Source organism: Juglans regia, chromosome 4 (genome assembly GCF_001411555.2).
Source record: "Juglans regia cultivar Chandler chromosome 4, Walnut 2.0, whole genome shotgun sequence".
Taxonomy (NCBI): domain Eukaryota; kingdom Viridiplantae; phylum Streptophyta; class Magnoliopsida; order Fagales; family Juglandaceae; genus Juglans; species Juglans regia.
In genome coordinates this window covers 8,186,836-8,206,260 of record NC_049904.1, presented here as the reverse complement: position 1 = coordinate 8,206,260, position 19,425 = coordinate 8,186,836, and the positions used below count along the sequence as shown (strand labels likewise).

The window sequence follows — 19,425 nt, the reverse complement described above, 5'->3', positions numbered from 1 at the left end:
AAGACCAACTGGTCGAATATATAAATACACTCGAGTGTCTTGGTACCATTCCTTATTATGTCACAAAAAATTAGCACAATTAAGAAGAGCCAGATTGTAGTTTCAACCATTTTAATGATTCCCAAGAAAAATTTATTACTTGAATAATGGTATTACAGTTTCTTAGATAGAAAACTGACCAAACACCATAAAACAATCATCTAATGATGTATACCTAGTATGATGATCAATATCACAAATATGGAGCATGGTAAAAAGGGGCAAAAAAACAGAAATTCCAAAACCAGATCAGGGATGTTACTTAAAGAATATAATCAGTGCAAATACCGTACTCACAATTGATTCCAACTATAGTGTAACGAAACAAGAGCAGCAAAAATCCCCAAAGCATCATTTTAAATAAACTACTACATAATCTGCAGATATAACATGTAATATGGCATTAAGAAAAATTGAAAGGAAAATTGATTATCGTTACATTCATGTTGATACTGGCAAGTGTAACAAAAAAGACCACTATTGCAACATAAAAAGTTTTGAACTCAAACTCATAACCTAATAGCTATATCAAAAATACAAATCTATGTTGACATAAGCTTTGGACCATTATCTGGCATACCCATTCCAGATGCTAAATCAGCATCAAGCTGAGTATGAGGTGCAGGACCCATCATCTGCTTAACACTGCATCAACAAGAACCATGTGAGATGATATATCAACTCCAGTGATTATAGGATATACAGCTACACAGAGTCAGTCTTAAGTCATTATAAAGCAGAGGAAGATTGCTTCTACATCGGCTGAGTCTGAAAATGAAAGAACATCACAAAACAATTCCCCAATTGAACAGAAGGCATCTTCCTCACAAAAAAGACTCTTTTAAGGTTTGAGTTAATACATGACCAAAAACAGATTAATAGGCCTGAAATACTTAAAAGATAAAAAAACATGCATTGGCCTAAATTACAACATTCAGCTGCTTTTGGACAAAAGAGGCCAAGAAGCACACCCAATTCAAAGAACTGTGACACCAAACAAGAATGTAGCAATCAAGTCTAAAAGCTAAGCCCTTAGCATCAATATATAAATTGCCCGGAACGAACTACTTTCTAGGGAAGAAAGCAACCTAAGCTCTTGGATACAAGCTATCAAGTATGGCAACAAAGTAGCTCTTTAATATAAGCCTAAAGAAGTAAAAGTTGGAGCTGAGAAAAAGCAAGAGTTGGAGTAACACTTGAACATAGGAGAAAAATAGTGCAAAACATTGACAAATGAACCTATTACACGTCTTCATTCAGAGCACAAGGAAAAAAATACAAAGGAAATTTTGGTGCAAGAAGTTTCCTACCGCTTCCTGTGACGTTTTGTCTTGAAATGCTCATCTCTCACAGATACATTCGCAAAGTATCGGCTGCATTCAAGAACAAACATATCAGAACAAAAACAAAATTCAACAATCGAACGAATAAAGAAAACCCAGAACCCATCCATCCTAACAGAATGGGGCACTGAAAAACATCAAACGAGTCCGTGATATATTCTCACTGTTGTATTTGAAAATATTCGTTTTCGAACGAACACAACCAGTTAACATGGCAAACCAAACCACGCCAAAGAAAGCTAACTTTTAGGTAACAAAATATAAAATTTCTAGATTAGCCTTTTTCTCTTGCAAATGAAATAACAGGATTGTAAAATTCAGGGAACAACAGAAAGAATTTTTTTGAATGATAAAATAAATAACAATTACAAAAAGAAAAAAGACATACTCGCAGTGGATGCAATAATACTGGCCCATTCCGGGCAAGTCTTCATCAACCGGCAACGGCTTCCTTTCCTCTTCGGACTTCTTCAGCTCATCAAAAACCATATCGTCCCGTGTCTAATTTCAGTCAAGGAGCGAAATCTACTCAAATAAAAAAGGAAATCAACGTTTCCGGAATAAGAAAAGAGAAAAGGACAGAAAATTTTTGAAGGGGAAGAGAGAGGAAAAAAAGGATATCATTGACGAGGAATTTGGTGCGGCGAGCAGTCTTGTGAGAATAGCGTCTCTTCTTCACATGTCTGTGCGGGCACTTCCCTCCCATGTCTCTCTGATATTGGGTTGCGGTGTTCGGATCCTCAGAATCTTCAAGGGGGCAGAGGTTTCTGGGTCTTGTTCTCGGGCAAAACCCTAGATTTCGAGGAAGTAAGAGAGAGAAATTTCCCTATGGTTTCTTTGTATTTATGTGGAGTCGTTAACCGACGTCGGTTTAACATTTTAATGTGCAAGAGGACCAAAGCACAAGGGCCAAAATCGGAGCAACATATTTGGAGAAGAGAGAACATTTGTATCAGCCGGAACTGCAGCATACTCAAAGTATTGAGTGTAAAAAAAAAAAAAATGAGATGTGCTGCGGTTTTCGACTGATGCATAACTTTTTTCTTTGGAGAACCAACATATTTGGATAACAGAAATGCTTTCGATTCCGGATTTGTGTTTTGAATGGTTTTTTTTTTTTAACTTAGTGATTAAAGAAATATTTTTAATGATGTTGTAATTTTTTTTAATTTTTATAATAATTAAAAAAATACATAAAAATAAAGGAAAATAAAATAAAAAAGCAAAATACACTATTCGGTAAACTCATTCGGGTCACTTTTTTTGTGGCTGCAACATGGCTCTTTGGATGATGGTAGACTTATTACTTCTATTTATTTTTTTAAATTTTTTTATTTAATAGCTAAGGAATTGATTATTAGTGAAACTGTATATTTTTTTTTAGTTTTTCTTAATAATTAAGAATGTTAAAAAATTACTTAAAATAAAATAATAAAAAATAAAATTTCAAATATACTATAAAGTAATAAAAGGGTGGTAGGAAAATAATAAACCTATTATTATCCTTCAGCTTGTTACCCCCTTAATCATTACGTAAAAAGAATTAAAAAAAAAGAATAGTAAATAAGTGGTAGGAATTAATTAGCCTATCATTATTCTTAAAATATCTTATAAAAAAAATTCTAATAAAATATTTTTTTATAAAAACTTATTTTTGATGTGATATGTTTAAATTAAAAAATATTTTTTTTATAAAGTTATAAAATAGTTGTAATCATATACAAGATAGATAAATGAAACTTTCTCACGTGATTATTCATCCAACAAACTCTATAAGAATAATAATATCTAACATATTTTACAATATATTTTACAACAACGTTTTAATATGGTGATATTTTTTTAAAGTGATATTAATTTTATAAGTTATTTTACAAAACTACCCTTAATTTTAAAATATAATTGTGTAAAATATTATAAAAAATATTGTGAATAAATCATTTCTCAAACTATAAATTGTATGGATAAATTTAAAGAAGAGAATTTGGATTTGTATTTTTAAAAGAAAAATTTCCTATTTAGAATATACATTAGAATTTTGATTTGAACGAGATTTTAATTTTTTAAAATTTTGAATTCTAAATCACACTTGGATGTATGTTTCATGAGGTGGCCAACAACCTAGCTAGACATGCTTGGTACTTGATAGACATATAAGTAAGGTGCTCGAAATTCATTTTCCATTAGGCTTGGTACCCGCCTCTAGCGGACGGGCAGCTAGCCACCTCACCCCTCACACCCACATGGCGACAGAGAGCAATGCTACACAACTTCTCATTCTCCCCATACCATATTTTTTTAAAATTTTTAAAATTTTTAATTTTTTTTTGAGTTTATTCTATTTAAACTAATTAAAATTTTCTATTTATTATTTAGATATTAAATATTTTATAAAAAAAATAATAAAATTAAAAAAAATGTGGTGTATAAAAATTGTGTAAATTTTTTGTTAATGTTTATGCTTGTGTCTAAGAGACGAGCGGGTGAAATGTAGTTAGGTGGGTAGCCCCACCTGCCCCCCACATCCACATACCCATGTCTTCAAAAAGCCCGCTCACCCGTCTTCTTGAGCTGTGCAGATTGTCCGTCCAGGCCCATGTGAGGGTGGGCGGATGGGCCGGATGCGGGGCCCGCCCAACAACCCTACTTTTTATAATATAAATGTTGATTTACACTTGTAATTAATCAAGTTATTCAATAAATATTTTTATTATAAAAATCTCAAATTTTAGATTATATTGAAACGAAAGGAATTTGAAATCATGACATTGATTTGAAACTCAAATACAAATTCGTCTTTCCGAATGTAACTTCAGTGTATTTTTTAAAAATATTTAAAAAATACTTTCTAGATCATTCTTTTACTATCAGTACTCTCATTTCTTTAAGATTTGAGCCCATGTAAGTGTAACCCAAAGTGATATACGGCTGCTCTCCAATTCTTTTCACCTATATATATGTGTGTATATATATATATATATATATATATATATATATATATATATATGTTGCCATGCGCGCATTTTACTCCATGCGGCTGCCGTCAAAAACTAAATGTAAAAATTAAAATAGTAAAGTTCCAAAAATGTTAAAGTATAAAGTCTAATTGCAAATTATATCTCACAACTAATAATGCAATATTTGAGATTTAAAATATTATAAAATCATGCTCAAATATATCTAAGTGTAAATAGATATTAAATTCAAGAATATAAATTATATCTAATTATTTCTATTCACATTTTAATATTTTAATCCAATAATAGGATATTTAGAGTGCACTTTTACGCACTCATCAAAGACCACACTCCTAAAGGCTTCTTCCTTTGCAAAATCTGAAATTTTCATGCTCTTACCCTCTCCATACAATTCTCTCATATTTTCTTGAAGAATCTCTCACTTTCTTATACTTTCTCCTAAACCAAACAAGAATATTTTCTTGTCTCAGGAAGATATTTCGGCACACTAAGTCTAGTCAAGGTAAGAATCGGTTTTTCCTTCTAAGCTTTACACATATCACTTGTTTAACCCGAAAATGAGATTCAAATCTCATTTGGTCAATGTGGAAGATAGAACACCCACTTTTCTTGTGATTTCTTGAAGATGGTTTGAGGTTCTTAAGAAACCTTAGAAGCTGAATGGAGGGAAGAGTTTATCCTCCGTCTTTAGTTATTTTAGGGTTTGTTTTACCTTAAGAATGAATTAAAGTAGTTTTTACCCCAAAAACCCTAGAAGCCGAATAGATATAGATAAGTTTTGCTCCAGAAATCTGCACATACACTCAAGAACAATAAGGTGAGGTTTTTAGTTATTTTTCTAATGAGGAATGTTCGGATTTACAGCTTGTTAATATTGCTATACGTGAATTTTTTTTGTAAGTATACAATCAACTTACTCTTGGTTAACACTTGTATATGATTATGTAAATCTTTTCATTACCATGTTTATCTTGGTTGTTATTTCTTGATTGTTTGTTGATTATATTACTATGATCTTATATCAATCTATGGAAGGAATTATATGCTTTGAAATTGTGATGAATATGCCATGAAATTCTTGTATATGTTTTGTTTTTCACATGTTTATGAATGATGGAAAATGTAACATAATGTTTCGGCCATACCATGTCTTGAATGATTCGGATCTTGGTAAAATGTTACGATTTCATGCTTTGTTTTACTAAACTATGATTTCTATGTTATTTGCTTGAAGTTTGGAACATGTTTATGTGATGGTTTTTCATTTTTTATGCCCATGAGTTTCGGCCTTAGCAAGATTTTATGGTTCTATGCACATGTTTTTATATCTATCATGGTTTTTTGTGATTATGCTATGAAATGAAGATGTTATGCTTAGTTGTTCTATGCATGGCATGTCATATTTCATATGCGATGCATAAGTAAGCATGTTTAAGTCTCATGTCACATGCATTTTAGAGAAGAAATGTTTCAAAGAATATGTTTTCAAAGAAGTATTTTCAAAAAGTGTTTTTCAAAGAAAAAAAAAAAGTCTAACAGTTTTATCATGACTCCAAGTGCTAAGGCGGGGGAATGTTCTAGTGGAACTCCTATGTCCACTCTGGAGTGTATAAGAATGGAGTGATAATCCCTCGGTTGACGAAGAATAGTTGACGAATCTCAAATGGATTCTTTTTAAAGAATGCCGGAGCGAGGAAGCACCTAATGCTAGTAGGTGCATAATGCATGTAGTTCGATGAAGTAAGGTCGAGTTATTATGATCCTCTATGTATCTCAAACTATAGGGAAGGTGGTAAGCATGGATGGTGGTAGAGTCTCACCTGCAATTCCCGCCTACTGATCGTTAATGGTACGATAACTAGCAGGAACACGCGGTGCAAGGAGGGGAGCCGTGTTGTATCCACCCTCTGAACAAATATAAGAGCTCATATAATAAGGATCTCTTGATAAAAGTCTTGTAATATGTTTTGATAAGGCAAGTTTTGAATAAGATCACGTGAATAAGAAAAAGCTAAGAAGTTTTTCTGAAAAGATTAAGTCTCCGTTATAAGTCTTTTACAAATGGTCAAGTGCATAAGTTAAGTTCTGGTTAAGGCATAAGTCAAGTACAGTCCATGCACGCATATCATGATATACTTTTTGTATGCATGTATTAACTGTGGTATGTTATGTGTTTATTTGTTGAGATTTCTCAAACTCTCATTGTGGTAGTTTCCACTACCATTCCCCAACCGGAATGGTAGAAGTTGTTACAGGTGTAGAATAAGATATCCATGGCCAAGAGAAAAAGAACAGCACCTTTTCTGGAGTTTTTTGGTGTCTATCTCCCGATGGGACGATGATCACGAAGAGTAAGGGAGTTTAAATATTTTGTGGAAAAAAAAAGAGGACATCAATGTTTATGGCCATCTTTTGTGGATTCAAGTTTCTTTTGTGTGAATACCGTGTTTTGGGAACTTTAAAATTATGCTTCATGCTTTTGGGATATTTTACATTTAAGGCCTATGTTTATGTTTCGGGACAATGTTTTGGGTTATGATATTAGTTTATGATGCCATGTGCTTTACAATTGCTTATCGCATTGCCTAGTTATTTGACTTTTATAATTTTTCCGCTGCATCGTTATTGCATATTGCTGGTGTACTTAGGTACATAGCATTTTATCTGTCATGTACGAGGGATATGCAACCTTGTGTTACATGTCCGAGCGTCTCAGTCACCGTCCAATCACAAGCAGGGGCTGGGGGTGCCACAGAGCATGGCAGGGGCTGGGGGTGCCACAGAGCATGGTATAAGAGCAATTAAGTCTCTAGGTAAACCCACACGTTGTCCTAGGAATGCATGGTACCTTTAACTAGGTTTGAGATCTGTAGTCTTAGGCTTGGATCTTATAGCTCTAGGCTTGAATGCGGACGAAGGAGTTGCGCCATAAGATCGCCAGTCCAAGGGAAGAAGGGTTACTCTCTTTGAGGAAAGGATTGACCCACATTGGTTTTGTGCATTTTCAGGAAGAATGAAACTATGGTCTAAAACCGGCATGAGAATACATCTCCGAGAGGCAAGGATCAAGAGACTGGGAATCCTCCCATGGAAGGGGGACAGGCCATAGCTGAAGCCATTCGCCAGATGACTGAAGTGGTGTACTTAGGTGGAATAAGGACAAAATGTCAGACAAGTACCACCTAGAGAACAAGGGTGTACCTACGAGAAGTTCATGGTGTATAGATACCCAAATTTCATTGGAACGAAAGGACCTTTGAAGGCCAACAAGTGGCTTATGGATTTAGAAAGGACTTTCGAAATTAGTGGATGTACTGAGGAGCAAAAGGTTCAGTATGAGGGACATATGCTTCAGGGAGAAGCTGGAATTTGGTGGAAAACTAAACGACAACTTTCGGTCCAAGAATTGGGAAGTCTGACCGCACTCACTTGGGAACGATTCAAGATCGAGTTCGACAACCGTTTCTTTCCGGAGATGGCTAAGCAGCAGAAGGCTTTGGAATTTGCAAGTTTAACTCAAGGGAATATGACGGTCGATCAGTACGCTGCTCGTTTTATGGAAATGGGGAGGTTCGCACCTCATCTTATTAGAGAAGATGCAAGCAAGGACGTTCCAGGACGGTTTGTAACCTCGCATCTGAAACCAAGTAGCATGTCTACAGATAGGAAATTTCCAAGAATTAGTCAATGTGGCTTCAATAGCAGAGGCAGAGCTACAGAGACTAATTGCACTGGCTCAAGCGGATAGGAAAAGGGGATTTCCTTACTCGTAAGAAAGTAATATGGGGAAGCGAAAGGCCCCGGTAACCCCAAGCAAAGGAAAGAGTGTGGTAGTTGGGAAGGCAGCACCCATTACTCCACCACCTTGTCACCAATGCGGGAAGAGGCAAAGTGGAGAATGTCAAAGGGCCTCAGGAATGTGTTTTAGATGTGGTCAAACTACCCATATGATTCGGGATTTCCTGTAGATTATGCCTGGAGGAGTGTCGACGCCAAACGCTAAACCCAAGGTTTATGCTATTACGCTAGGAGAAGTAGACCTAGAAGCTGATGAGACGGCCAACGCGAGAGTGATTACTCGTAACATTTTTAACTTTGCCTTAATTGTAGATAACTTGTGTTTGGGAAATCTTGAGTAATCATAGTTATCTCTTTAGGTAAAGTTAGATTGAAGCAGTACGTGGTTTGTGCTTTGTTTGATTTCAGAGCGTCAAGGTCTTTTATCTCTAATAGATGCGTACGACGATGTGAGCTCAAGGCTAAGCCAATGTCTCATAAGGTTTTAGTAGCTATTCTTGACGGGACGGTAATCGGTTGTACGAGTATAGTTGCGAATTGCCCTTTGGAAATTGCGAACTTAGTCCTAACCGTAATTGTTTTTCACATGATGAAATTCGATCTAATCTTAGGAATGGATTAGTTGTCTAGGCATTATGCCTAGATAGACTGTCGGAGGCGGGAAGTAGTGTTTAACTTACCTGCATGTGAAAGGATTTAATATGGGTGAGTTTGTTTGGCTTGATTTGTTTATGGTAATGGCCGAACAAGTTAAGAAGAGTTTGGTGAATGGGGATAATGTCTATCTAGTGATGATAAGGGACGTAATGGAAGGACCTGAACGAATCCAAGGAATCCTTGTGATTGAGGATTTTCCTAAGGCCTTCGCTGATGAACTACTTCGATTACCTCCAGAACGAGAGACGGAATTTGTAATTGAGCTTGAACCGTCCACAACTCCAGTGCATAAGGCACCCTATCGGATGGCCCCAATAGAATTAAAAGAGCTTAAAGTGCAGATTAAAGAACTTCTAGCAAAGGGTTTTATTCGACCTAGCTGGTCGTCATAGGGAGCATCGATCTTGTTCGGTAAGAAGAAGGATGGGACTCTTCAGATGTGCATTGATTATAGGGATTTGAATAAAGTGACTGTTAAGAATAAATATCCTTTGCCAAGGATAGACGATTTATTGGATCAATTGCAAGGAGCTACTATTTTCTCGAAAATTGATTTATGATCTGGATATCATCAACTTAGAATCAGGAAGCAAGATGTCTCTAAGACCGCTTTTTGAACTCGTTTTGGACATTTCGAGTTTCTAGCCATGCTTTTTGGGCTCACGAATGCCCCTGCCGCATTTATGAAATTGATGAATCGGATTTTCAGGTAATATTTAGATAGCTTTGTAGTGGTATTCTTAGATGACATATTGGTTTACTCTCATGATGAGGAAAAGCATAAGAAGCACTTGAGGATTGTACTGGAAACATCAATTGTATGCCAAACTTAGTAAGTGCGAGTTCTGGCTTCGAGAAGTGAAATTTTTGGGACATGTGATTTCTAGCAAAGGAGTGGCAGTGGATCCTGCTAAGATTGATGTTGTAATGGAATGACAAAGGCCAACTAATGCTCATGAAGTACGTAGTTTCCTTGGTTTGGCAAGATATTACCAAGGTTTGTGGAAGGATTTTCCAAACTTTCTAGTCCTTTAACAACATTGACAAGAAAGAATGCTAGATATGTATGGACTGACCAGTGGGAGAGGAGTTTCCAGGAATAGAAGAAGAAGTTGACTTCGGCCCCAATGTTGGCATTACTAGGACCTCATAAGGCCTACATAGTCTACAATGATGCATCTAAGATGAGATTGGGATGTGTTCTAATGCAGGAAGGAAGGGTTGTCGCATATGCTTTGTGATAGCTTAGAGACACAAAATAATCCTACCCATGAATTGGAATTAGCAGTGGTAATCTTTGCATTAAAAATTTGGAGTCACTATTTGCATGGGGAGAAATGCGAAGTGTACACGGATCACAAAAGTCTAAAGTATCTATTTAGTCAGAAGATCCTAAATATGAGTCAACGAAGATGGGTGGAGACCATTAGTGATTATCAGTGCGAGATTAAATATTACCCCGGTAAGGCTAACGTTGTAACTAATGCATTTAGTAAAAGGCTCAGGCAGACTTACCATCAATTTTAGCAAGATTGAGGAACCTAATGATTGGAGATCTGCTGCGAGATGTCATGTATGCAGTTGCGCAAGAGTTCATAGCTGTGACTGAAGAAGAAATCCTGGAAGGACAGTGCAAGGATGAGAAACTGGAAAAGCTTCGACAGAAGATTCTGAAATCAGAAGGGCCACGACGTTTCTCTATTGGAAGGAATGAGATGCTCTTTTATAAGGAGAGAAAAGTTATTCCTAATCTCGCTGAACTTAAGGAAAAGTTGCTAAGGGAGGCTCATTGCACCCCTTACACAGCGCACCCTGACAGTACAAAGATGTATCTAGATTTAAAAGGCCTGTTTTTATGGGATGGAATCAAGAAGGATGTAGCAGAGTTTGTGGCGAAATATTCCATTTGCCAGATGGTAAAAGCTGAACATCAGAAACTAGCAGGTGAATTACAGTCATTGCCTATTCTGGAGTGGAAGTGGGATGATGTGTCTATGGACTTTGTAATCGGTCTGCCAAGGATGTCATCACGAAAGAACTCGATATGGGTTATAGTCGATCGATATGTTTGGATGTATGAAGTTAGTTGAGACATATTTAACTTTTGAGTGAGATGAGACATGTATGAGAAGTTAAAAACGTAGTGGGTCTCATCAATGATTGATTTGTTGTTGTAATAATAGAATAATTATTTATAATTATTACTTTTTAATTTTCATTTTTAATAAAAATCAATTATGGGTTTGAAAAGCGGAAAAACATATTTAAATAGAAAAAACAAATGTTTCAAATGCACGGACTTGGGTGGGGGCTAGGGGAGGATGCTGAGGGTTTTGGGGGAAGGGAGGAACGTCAGTCACATGAAAGGGAGAAGAGTTCACCCTGACCCCTCTGCCATGTTATGAGTTGCCGTTCAGGGAATAATATTAAGAAAAAGTGAGAAAAGTAATAATCTTTTAGATGAGACCTATGAGTTCGGATAAAGAGTATGCTTAATCGCATGAAGTATATTGATAAATTCTGAAATGATTTTACCATCAAATGGGGCTATAGCTGTCATGCATCTTCGAGGATGAATCCTTTTAATCATATTTAACAAGAACTAGAAAAAAAAAAAAACCCCTAGATCGCTTGCTAACCAGACATGGTGTGCTTTACACCACCCAATGGACATCGACCTCCCTTTGATTTGCAAATGTGACGCCCCTAGAACTTTTTTAGAATTGGACGGAGATTAAAGAGTCGAGATATGTAACTCAATGTTACACACCCCTCGTTCATGACAGTTAACATGCAATACACCTAACATGTTTCTAGCATTATGTAATAATCACAGCGAAAAAAGTTAATTTCTAATTAAAATTTTGAGCAATTAAAGTATCGTACCAAATAAAATAACTATTAATTCTAAAATAATTTGTTTAAAAATATCTCCCAATACAAAATAAAATGGTTTAAACACAACTCTTGCGATTTCAAAATCCAATTATCCAAAAATCATATTGTTCCTTAACAAAGTCAGGAGATGTCTTATTTGTCCAAGTCCTTATCCAAAATCTTTTGTAGGTCCTTAAAGAGCTTTATCATTTCACATATAAAGTTCTTGGCCGACTCAAGTCGTTCTACTAGTTTTGGTTCCCCCGAGAGCGCTTAAGGCTCTTAGGAGTCTCTTTCCCCTTTAGGGCATCCTCAAGTTTGCATTTCTGCGTCACTATTGTCTATTCCTGTCACAACTTCTACTATTCTGGAGGGAATGATAATGAAAACCACCATGGTGAGATTTCAAGAAATCGCAACAAGTTAAACTAGTAACATATATGAAGATAACATAAGCATATAAAGGCAAACCATGAATTTGAATGCATGAGCATGAACATGAACTTGACTAAAAACTCTTTTCTTTCTTATGTGTGTTCTTTCTCAAACATTGAAATTGTAATAATGTAACAGAGTAACAAGTGACCATCTAACAAAATATCATTTTCAATTAATATTAATATTTTATAATCATTAAGCCATTTAAGAATGTGGGTGGACACCTCACGACTCCCCTAAGCATTGCGTGCTCCTTGCCTGTTACGACATCACATTGCCGCCTTCTTGATCGGGTGTGAGTACGTCAGAGTCCATATGATACGAAAATTTTCAATTCTCCTTCACCCCATTTCCAATGTGTTGCACCTACTAGCGTTAGATGCTACTTCACTCTGGAATCCCTTAAAAAGAATCCATTTGAAATCAGTTGATTGCGTTTTGTCAACCCAGGGGTTACAACTCCAATTTATGCACTCCAGAATGGATAGAGGAGTTCCATCAGGATATTCCCCCATCATAGCATTTGGGATCGTGACCAAACTATTTATTTCAATGCATAACCCGAAACAAACATGTGACATGTGACCATGTAATTTTCATGCAACAATGTCATGTGTTTATGCCATATATCAAGAGTACATCACTTTCTAGCTTGAAAGTATTAGAATATGCAGAAACAGATACTTGTGTATAATATATGAAAGCTTAACAAAGCATACACAATTTCCCAAAACTCCAAACATGCCATTTGAACTAATAATTTAACAAGCAACATTTGAGCATAGCATGTACATATAAGATACAAATCATAGCATGTGACAAGTAGCAATTCCATAATCCAATTTGAACGATCAAGATGTAGAGTTTACACATAAATATAAATATATTATTCAATAGTAAATTAGAGGGTAACTTACAAATTTTTCGATGTAAAGATACCAACGAACTAACAAGCTGGAAGTGTGTGTTTTTAAACCATTAGATTCGGATTTAATACTAAACCAAACATGTGTGTGGTGTGAACTAGGGTTTTTGTGCCCATAACCCTATTCAGCTACAAGCTCTTTCCCATTGACTTTTGGTGTGAAGAATGCAAGTGTGTAACTTATTCGGCATAACCCAAATGGCTGAAATGCATGAAAACATTTTGGATGGGTTTCTTGAAACAAAGGTCAAGTGGAACCTCACACAAACTCTAGTAAGAGTCGAACACGTCTTGCCCTCCCAAGGTTCAACCTCTTTTCTTATTCCACCATCGAGCTAGGGTTAGAAAAAGAAACCCTAAAACACCCATTCCAATCGAAGTTGCCTTCTTTTGGATGAACTAACATTCCCCTTTGTCCTGTGGGACATAAAACAAAGCCATGCCACATATGCTTCAACTCCTTTAGGCTAAATCACTTCTCCAACTTGGGGTGTGTGTGCGTGTTCATGTGAAGGAAATAGAAATAAAAAATTCTTACCATGCCAAAACCCTTCCTCGCTTGAGGTTTGTGGTTCCTTTCTATGCTTGTGTGTTCCTTTCTATGCTTGTGTGATAGTGGCATGTTGGTGGAAGAATGGTGGTGGTTTTTATTATTCTTCTTCTTCAAGGGTAGGTGAGAAAGAGACGAGAGAAGATGAGAAGAGAAATCTAAACATGACCTTTGGTGTTCTTCTAGAAAGGGTAAGGGGCCCCTGGCCATTAATACCCCTTTCTTATATATGCTTTTTGTCCCCCCACTAACTCTCTCTCTTATCATTACATCTAATGTGGAAACTGAAAGGTTTCTTGTACATGGGTGCCATGTGGTACCTTGCCTCTTACTTTGACTGAAAATCACCTCTTCTTCCTCCCTCATTATTGCTTCTCTTGGGAATGCTAAGGGCTTGCATGGATGACAAGTGGTGGTTTCTTGCCGTAGCCGAAATTTAAGTGCCTCTTACCATCTCTTTTGCGGTCTAGGTTCAATGAACCATTGTAAGGGTGTCGTGTAGGCCCTTATGGCCAAAATCCTAAATATCTTTTGTAATGATTAGAACCTTCTAGAATCCCTAGGGGCTTATGCATGGATGCCATGTGGCAAGTGGTGTGTGTGTCTTTTAGCATGCCCGAAAGCATGAATCCTGCCCTCGAGTTTACTTTTGCATCTACTAGGAAGTTGCAAACTCCCTAATTAGTGCCTTTGTTAAAATGTCAACCCAAACAAATAGGCAACACAGTTGGCATGTAATTGACTCAAATTCTACTAGCCATTGATGTACTTTAATTCCTCGCGGTCAATGATAAGATAAAATCTTTCTACACCATATAATGTCGCCAATACCTTAGGGACTGCACAATAGCATAGAACTCCAAGTCGTACATGGAGTAGATCTTCTTGAACACCCACAACTTCTCATTGAAAAGGATTTGGGCACCCTTCATGGCTTAGAACTCCATGAATCCCTACCCCAAGAGCATCACCACTGACCTAAAAAGTTTATCAAAATGAGAAAGTGCCAAAACTAGTGTTTCTGTAATCTTCAGATTGACTTGTTGAAAACTGATCTCTGCCTCTTCAGACTATTGGAATGTACAACCCTTGAGGAACTCTCTGATGGGGTGATCAGATTTTAAAATTTCGGATGAGTCAATGGAAGAAAGACGCCAATCCATGAAAATTCCGCACATTGTGTAAGGCCTTGGGCATTGGCCACTCCAAAATTGCTTCTACCTTCAATTGATATCTATGAATGCATGCGTTTAATACAAATTATGAGATCCACGGTCTTAGGTAGTCTATACTTAAGGGGAAAATTGAGGAAAATGAGATTTATTTCTTTTGGGTGAGAAAAACAAGCTAACTAACTATTTGGGCGAGTAATGAGTGGTCGGGCAGTTTACTTGGGTGAGCATCAAGCAGCCAAGCAACACACTTAGCCAAGCAAAGGTGTTGGTGGGCAAAGAGTTGGTGCAGTCGGATACTGGGTGAAGAAGTGCGATGAACGAGCAGTAGTCGAGCAAGAGAACGGGCAACAATGGATTAGGACGGGCAATGTACCTTGTGGGCATAGGCAGGCGAGCACGTGTGGTAAGTACCCAAGATAGGGAGAGCAAATAGGAGTGTGTTCCTTGAAGTGTCCAAGCAAGTGCTCAGAAGTATACCTCGAAATCTTTCGGAAAAGCACCTAGAATGCATTTCCCGCCCCTCTCATGAGTTTGGTTTGGTGTCTTAAACTATGCTTTAGTCGATTTACTCGAGATTTCCATTGTGACGCCCCTAGATTCCACTTGAAATTGAATGAACTTTGAAGTATCGAGACATGCAACACATGGTTAGCTAACCCCATTCATGACAATTAAAGATGTAATGCACCTAGCAAGCATCTAGCAATATTACAACAAATAAGATATATCCCAAACATTGAAACATAATTCATAAACTAAATGTGATAGACATTCAAGATTAGAGCATAAGTCCAAAAGTTCTGCTGTAATCATAAGAGTACTGGAGACTGAGCTCCTCGAGTACAAGTTAGAACTATTGCAACTACTAAGCTAATCTATTGAGTAGCTCACGCAACTCAGTCAAGGATGCCATAATACTGTTGATAAATTGGAGCATTGATCCTAGCATTTGGCATCTTGATAAACGTAAAAAGACTCAACTTGACGTGGAAAACTGTTTTCGAGAAACACTTTGTACTCGAGATATGAAATGACATGAAATGAAAGGACAGATGACCTAACGTAATGTAACATGACATGTATGTGAGATGAATGACATGATATAGCATGAAACTGACAAATATTTCGTGACATGATATAACATGTAACAGATGAACATTTCGTGATATAGTATAATGTGTGATAGATAAATATTTCATGACATAATATAATGTGTAACAGATAAATATTTCGTGATATGACATAACATAACATATATAAGAACATAAGAACATGAATAACTATTATCTTACCAACACATACACAATATTCTGACAATAAGTTATGAGCTAACTTACAGTGAGCGTAGCATAATGAACAAAATTCTTGAATAAATAGAATTTGTAAGGAGATATTTCTAAATGTCAGAAACTTCTCACAAACAACTTTGAAATATAAAAATACTGACTTAGAGTAAAACGACTATTTTATCCATATCTTAAAGATTTCACATCCTAACTCCAAAATTCACCAAAATTTATATTCCTCATGTACATTTTATCCTAAATCAAAATATCTAATTAGAGAATTATAAAACACAACCCAACTAGGTCAAACATGCATAGGCCGAAACATATATAGGCTAAAACTCTTAATTTTTGTTGCAATTATTTCAAACCTCATTTCTCATGCTAAAACCGAAATATGCAATATAAAAAAATCACATCCTATGCTCAGATAACATACTAGAACAAAAAAAAAAAAAACTTACATCACAAAATCACAAATTTCTTCAATATAAAACTTCAAGTATTTAACCTTAAGAACAACCCTTGATATTCAAGGTTTTATCTCCTTTTAAAACAACTCCAAGGACTCCAAAAATTTAATAACATACTCTCAATATATTCATAACACATTGCTAAGACCTATCATGCTTTGAATCATCAAGCCAAAACCACAAAAAGTAACAAAATCTAACTTATAACATTCAGTTTTCACCCTTTCACTAAAACCAAAAGCCTTGTGGTTTGGTTTTGATCAAACCATTAGATCCAAAACCTATAAATTATAAATGAACAAATTATATACTTAATAGTCAAGTCCTAGAATAGATCTAAGAATCAAACCTATGATCACAAGGCAAAATTCGCATGAAAACATAGATCTACATGAGAACCTCAAATACAAGACCTATCCAGACTTTTCCATGCGTAAAAATTCATATATTTAAAATCAACACAATAAATCTTCAAAATAATATCCTAAAATGTAGATCAAAGTTCTAGGAACATCATATGTGAATATTAAAGCCACTGGAGCATGCTTTCACAATAGAAGACCTAAGCTTATTCAAAATAGAATTTGTTTTCATACTTACAGTTTTCAACCTTTTAGACTTATGCAAAACTCTCATAAAAAACTTATAACATGCAAGGAATCTTCATCAAACCTTTATATTAGAATATTAATTATAAACTATAAAAGCATTAGACCAATATCTTTCCATGAACACCATAAAAATTCAAAGAATCACACACTGTCCAGTTTATCACCTAGAATGACTTCTTCATGCTTAAACGAACTTTTCACCCATCAAACAACCATGAAAATTTACTCAAAAAATACCAAAGGAAACTAGATCAAAGGGAAACAAATTGCGTGAAGGGTACTTAGTGAGAAAACACTTGAAATAGCTTCAAAAAAGTCGAGCAAGTAGGGTTAGAAAAAATTGTCTAAAAGCTCCTCTGATTTCCTCTCTAAGAAAAGGCTTCAAAAGTGATCAAAGACTAGTGGAATGAAAAAGGATGAAACTTATACATCTGGAGGGGTGATATGTGAAAGACACTTTGGGTGATGTGGTGTTAGCCAGAACAAGATGCAAAATCAGGTGGCACAGCCCATGGTTTTCAGCCTTGCTGCTGCTGAGTGAAAGGGAGGTGATGAGGCAGCTTTTGGCCTTCCTATCAAAAAATATTTGGGACTGACTTGGGTAGTGAAAGGACATCCTTGGTAGGGGGAAAATTCCTCCTTAAGTCTTGCCTTGATGGTGCAATTTTGTAGGTCTTAATGGGCCTTCATTTTGGGTTTCAATGGGGATTTGAGTTTCTAACCAGCCCAAATCTAATTTTTCTTGGCCCAATAAATTACCAAGGTATAAAAGAATAAATAGGGATGTAATAACATGAATTTTAGTGGTTAATATAATGTAGAAGTGATTTAATCAAGTGATTAAACACTAAGCCACAACCAGTTCCAATTAGGGTTTGGAAGCAAACTTTTGGGGTTTGGGGAAACCATTTGGGGTTTCGATTTTCACAAAGATTATGGGGCTTCAATTGGATTCCAAGTATTTGGGGTTTCACTAGGGTTGAAACCCTATTGGTTTGGCACAAATTGGATGGTTGGGTGGAATAATGTTTGGCATAGGTGGCATGATTACAAAACTTGATTTTCTTTCACATTTCCATCTCATGGTTCATCTTGGTGCCAAGTGTCTAATACTATTCACCAACTGTGGCTAAAATCTTGCCAAGTGTCCAAATAAAACTTATCTAACCTCATTTGGACATTCAACACTGTGATTTTGAAAACATTAGACTGAGTGCCACATGACGCTTACACTAGTCACTACTCACTTTAATAAATGGTGAAAATAACTTTGTACCATAAAATGCTAAATATTCATACAAAACTAGGAGCATACTTCATTTCATGAAATTCAACTCCTAAGTGCTTTAAACAAATCAGAAAGTGTTTTTGAACAGTTATTATCACGAAAACAAAAATCATTTTATTGCACCATAAAATCCTAAATATTCATATTAGACTAATGTCGTAGACCATTTCTTATTCTCACACTCCTAAGTACTTCAAATAAATAAAATCGCTTTTCTGACATCATAATAAGTAGTAAGATTGACTATACTAACAGACTAAAACTTATGCGATTGGTAGATTTATGAAAACTTCTGAGATTTTCACGAGGTTCCTACAGTTTAAAGAAATTAATCTGTTAAATTTCAGATAGGTTGTTACATGTATGCTATATTTTATTCGCCCAGTACTCTGACTTAAGTACATAGTAAACACATTTCTCAAACTGGAAGGATGCTCGAAAGCCATGCATGAACTACCACCTTTCATGTTTATGTACACAACACCTCACATCGAGTCTCTTGAGACCTCATAGCTTTATTGACAATGCATAAATACTTGTCAATGTGGTTAAAGACTATGTATAGGTGAAGAACAACACTTTGCACCTTTCTCTTGATTAGGCTATCTCAACCGAACACCCAAACGCACATACTATTCTCTTTCAATTGCCCCGCACTTGCTAGTAAATCCAAGAGGGAGAAAGACCAAGAGTGACACCATGAGAGAGAAGTAGAGAGAGAGTAGGACGTATGGCTTGTAATATTTGGGGGCATGATCTTGTAGACATTGTAAATGAAGACAATATTTTATGTTAAGGGAAGTATGGCATGTAATGTAAATTTATCTTTGTGACTATGAAAGCTTTTGGATTGGTATATATTTTATTTGGAAGAATTTTTAATTTACCTTTCCGTTGCAATTATTAGCATGCTAGATTCATGCATATTTACCATCATGAGCGTAAGGGTGTGTAACTGTGACCAACCATTCCTTTTCTTATCGATTG

At 36.0% G+C, this 19,425-nt stretch overlaps 1 protein-coding gene across 1 annotated transcript; it reads right to left on the bottom strand.

Annotated features, from left to right (window-relative positions):
• Positions 1 to 356: 356 nt before the first annotated feature.
• LOC109009882 (zinc finger protein 593-like) lies at positions 357 to 2,228 on the bottom strand. Its single transcript, XM_018990528.2, has 4 exons — positions 2,004 to 2,228; positions 1,771 to 1,879; positions 1,350 to 1,412; positions 357 to 684 (listed from the first exon to the last, which is right to left on the bottom strand). Exons 1-4 carry the CDS (start codon positions 2,086 to 2,088, stop codon positions 582 to 584), a joined length of 360 nt encoding a protein of 119 aa, XP_018846073.1. The 5' UTR covers positions 2,089 to 2,228; the 3' UTR covers positions 357 to 581.
• Positions 2,229 to 19,425: the final 17,197 nt, after the last annotated feature.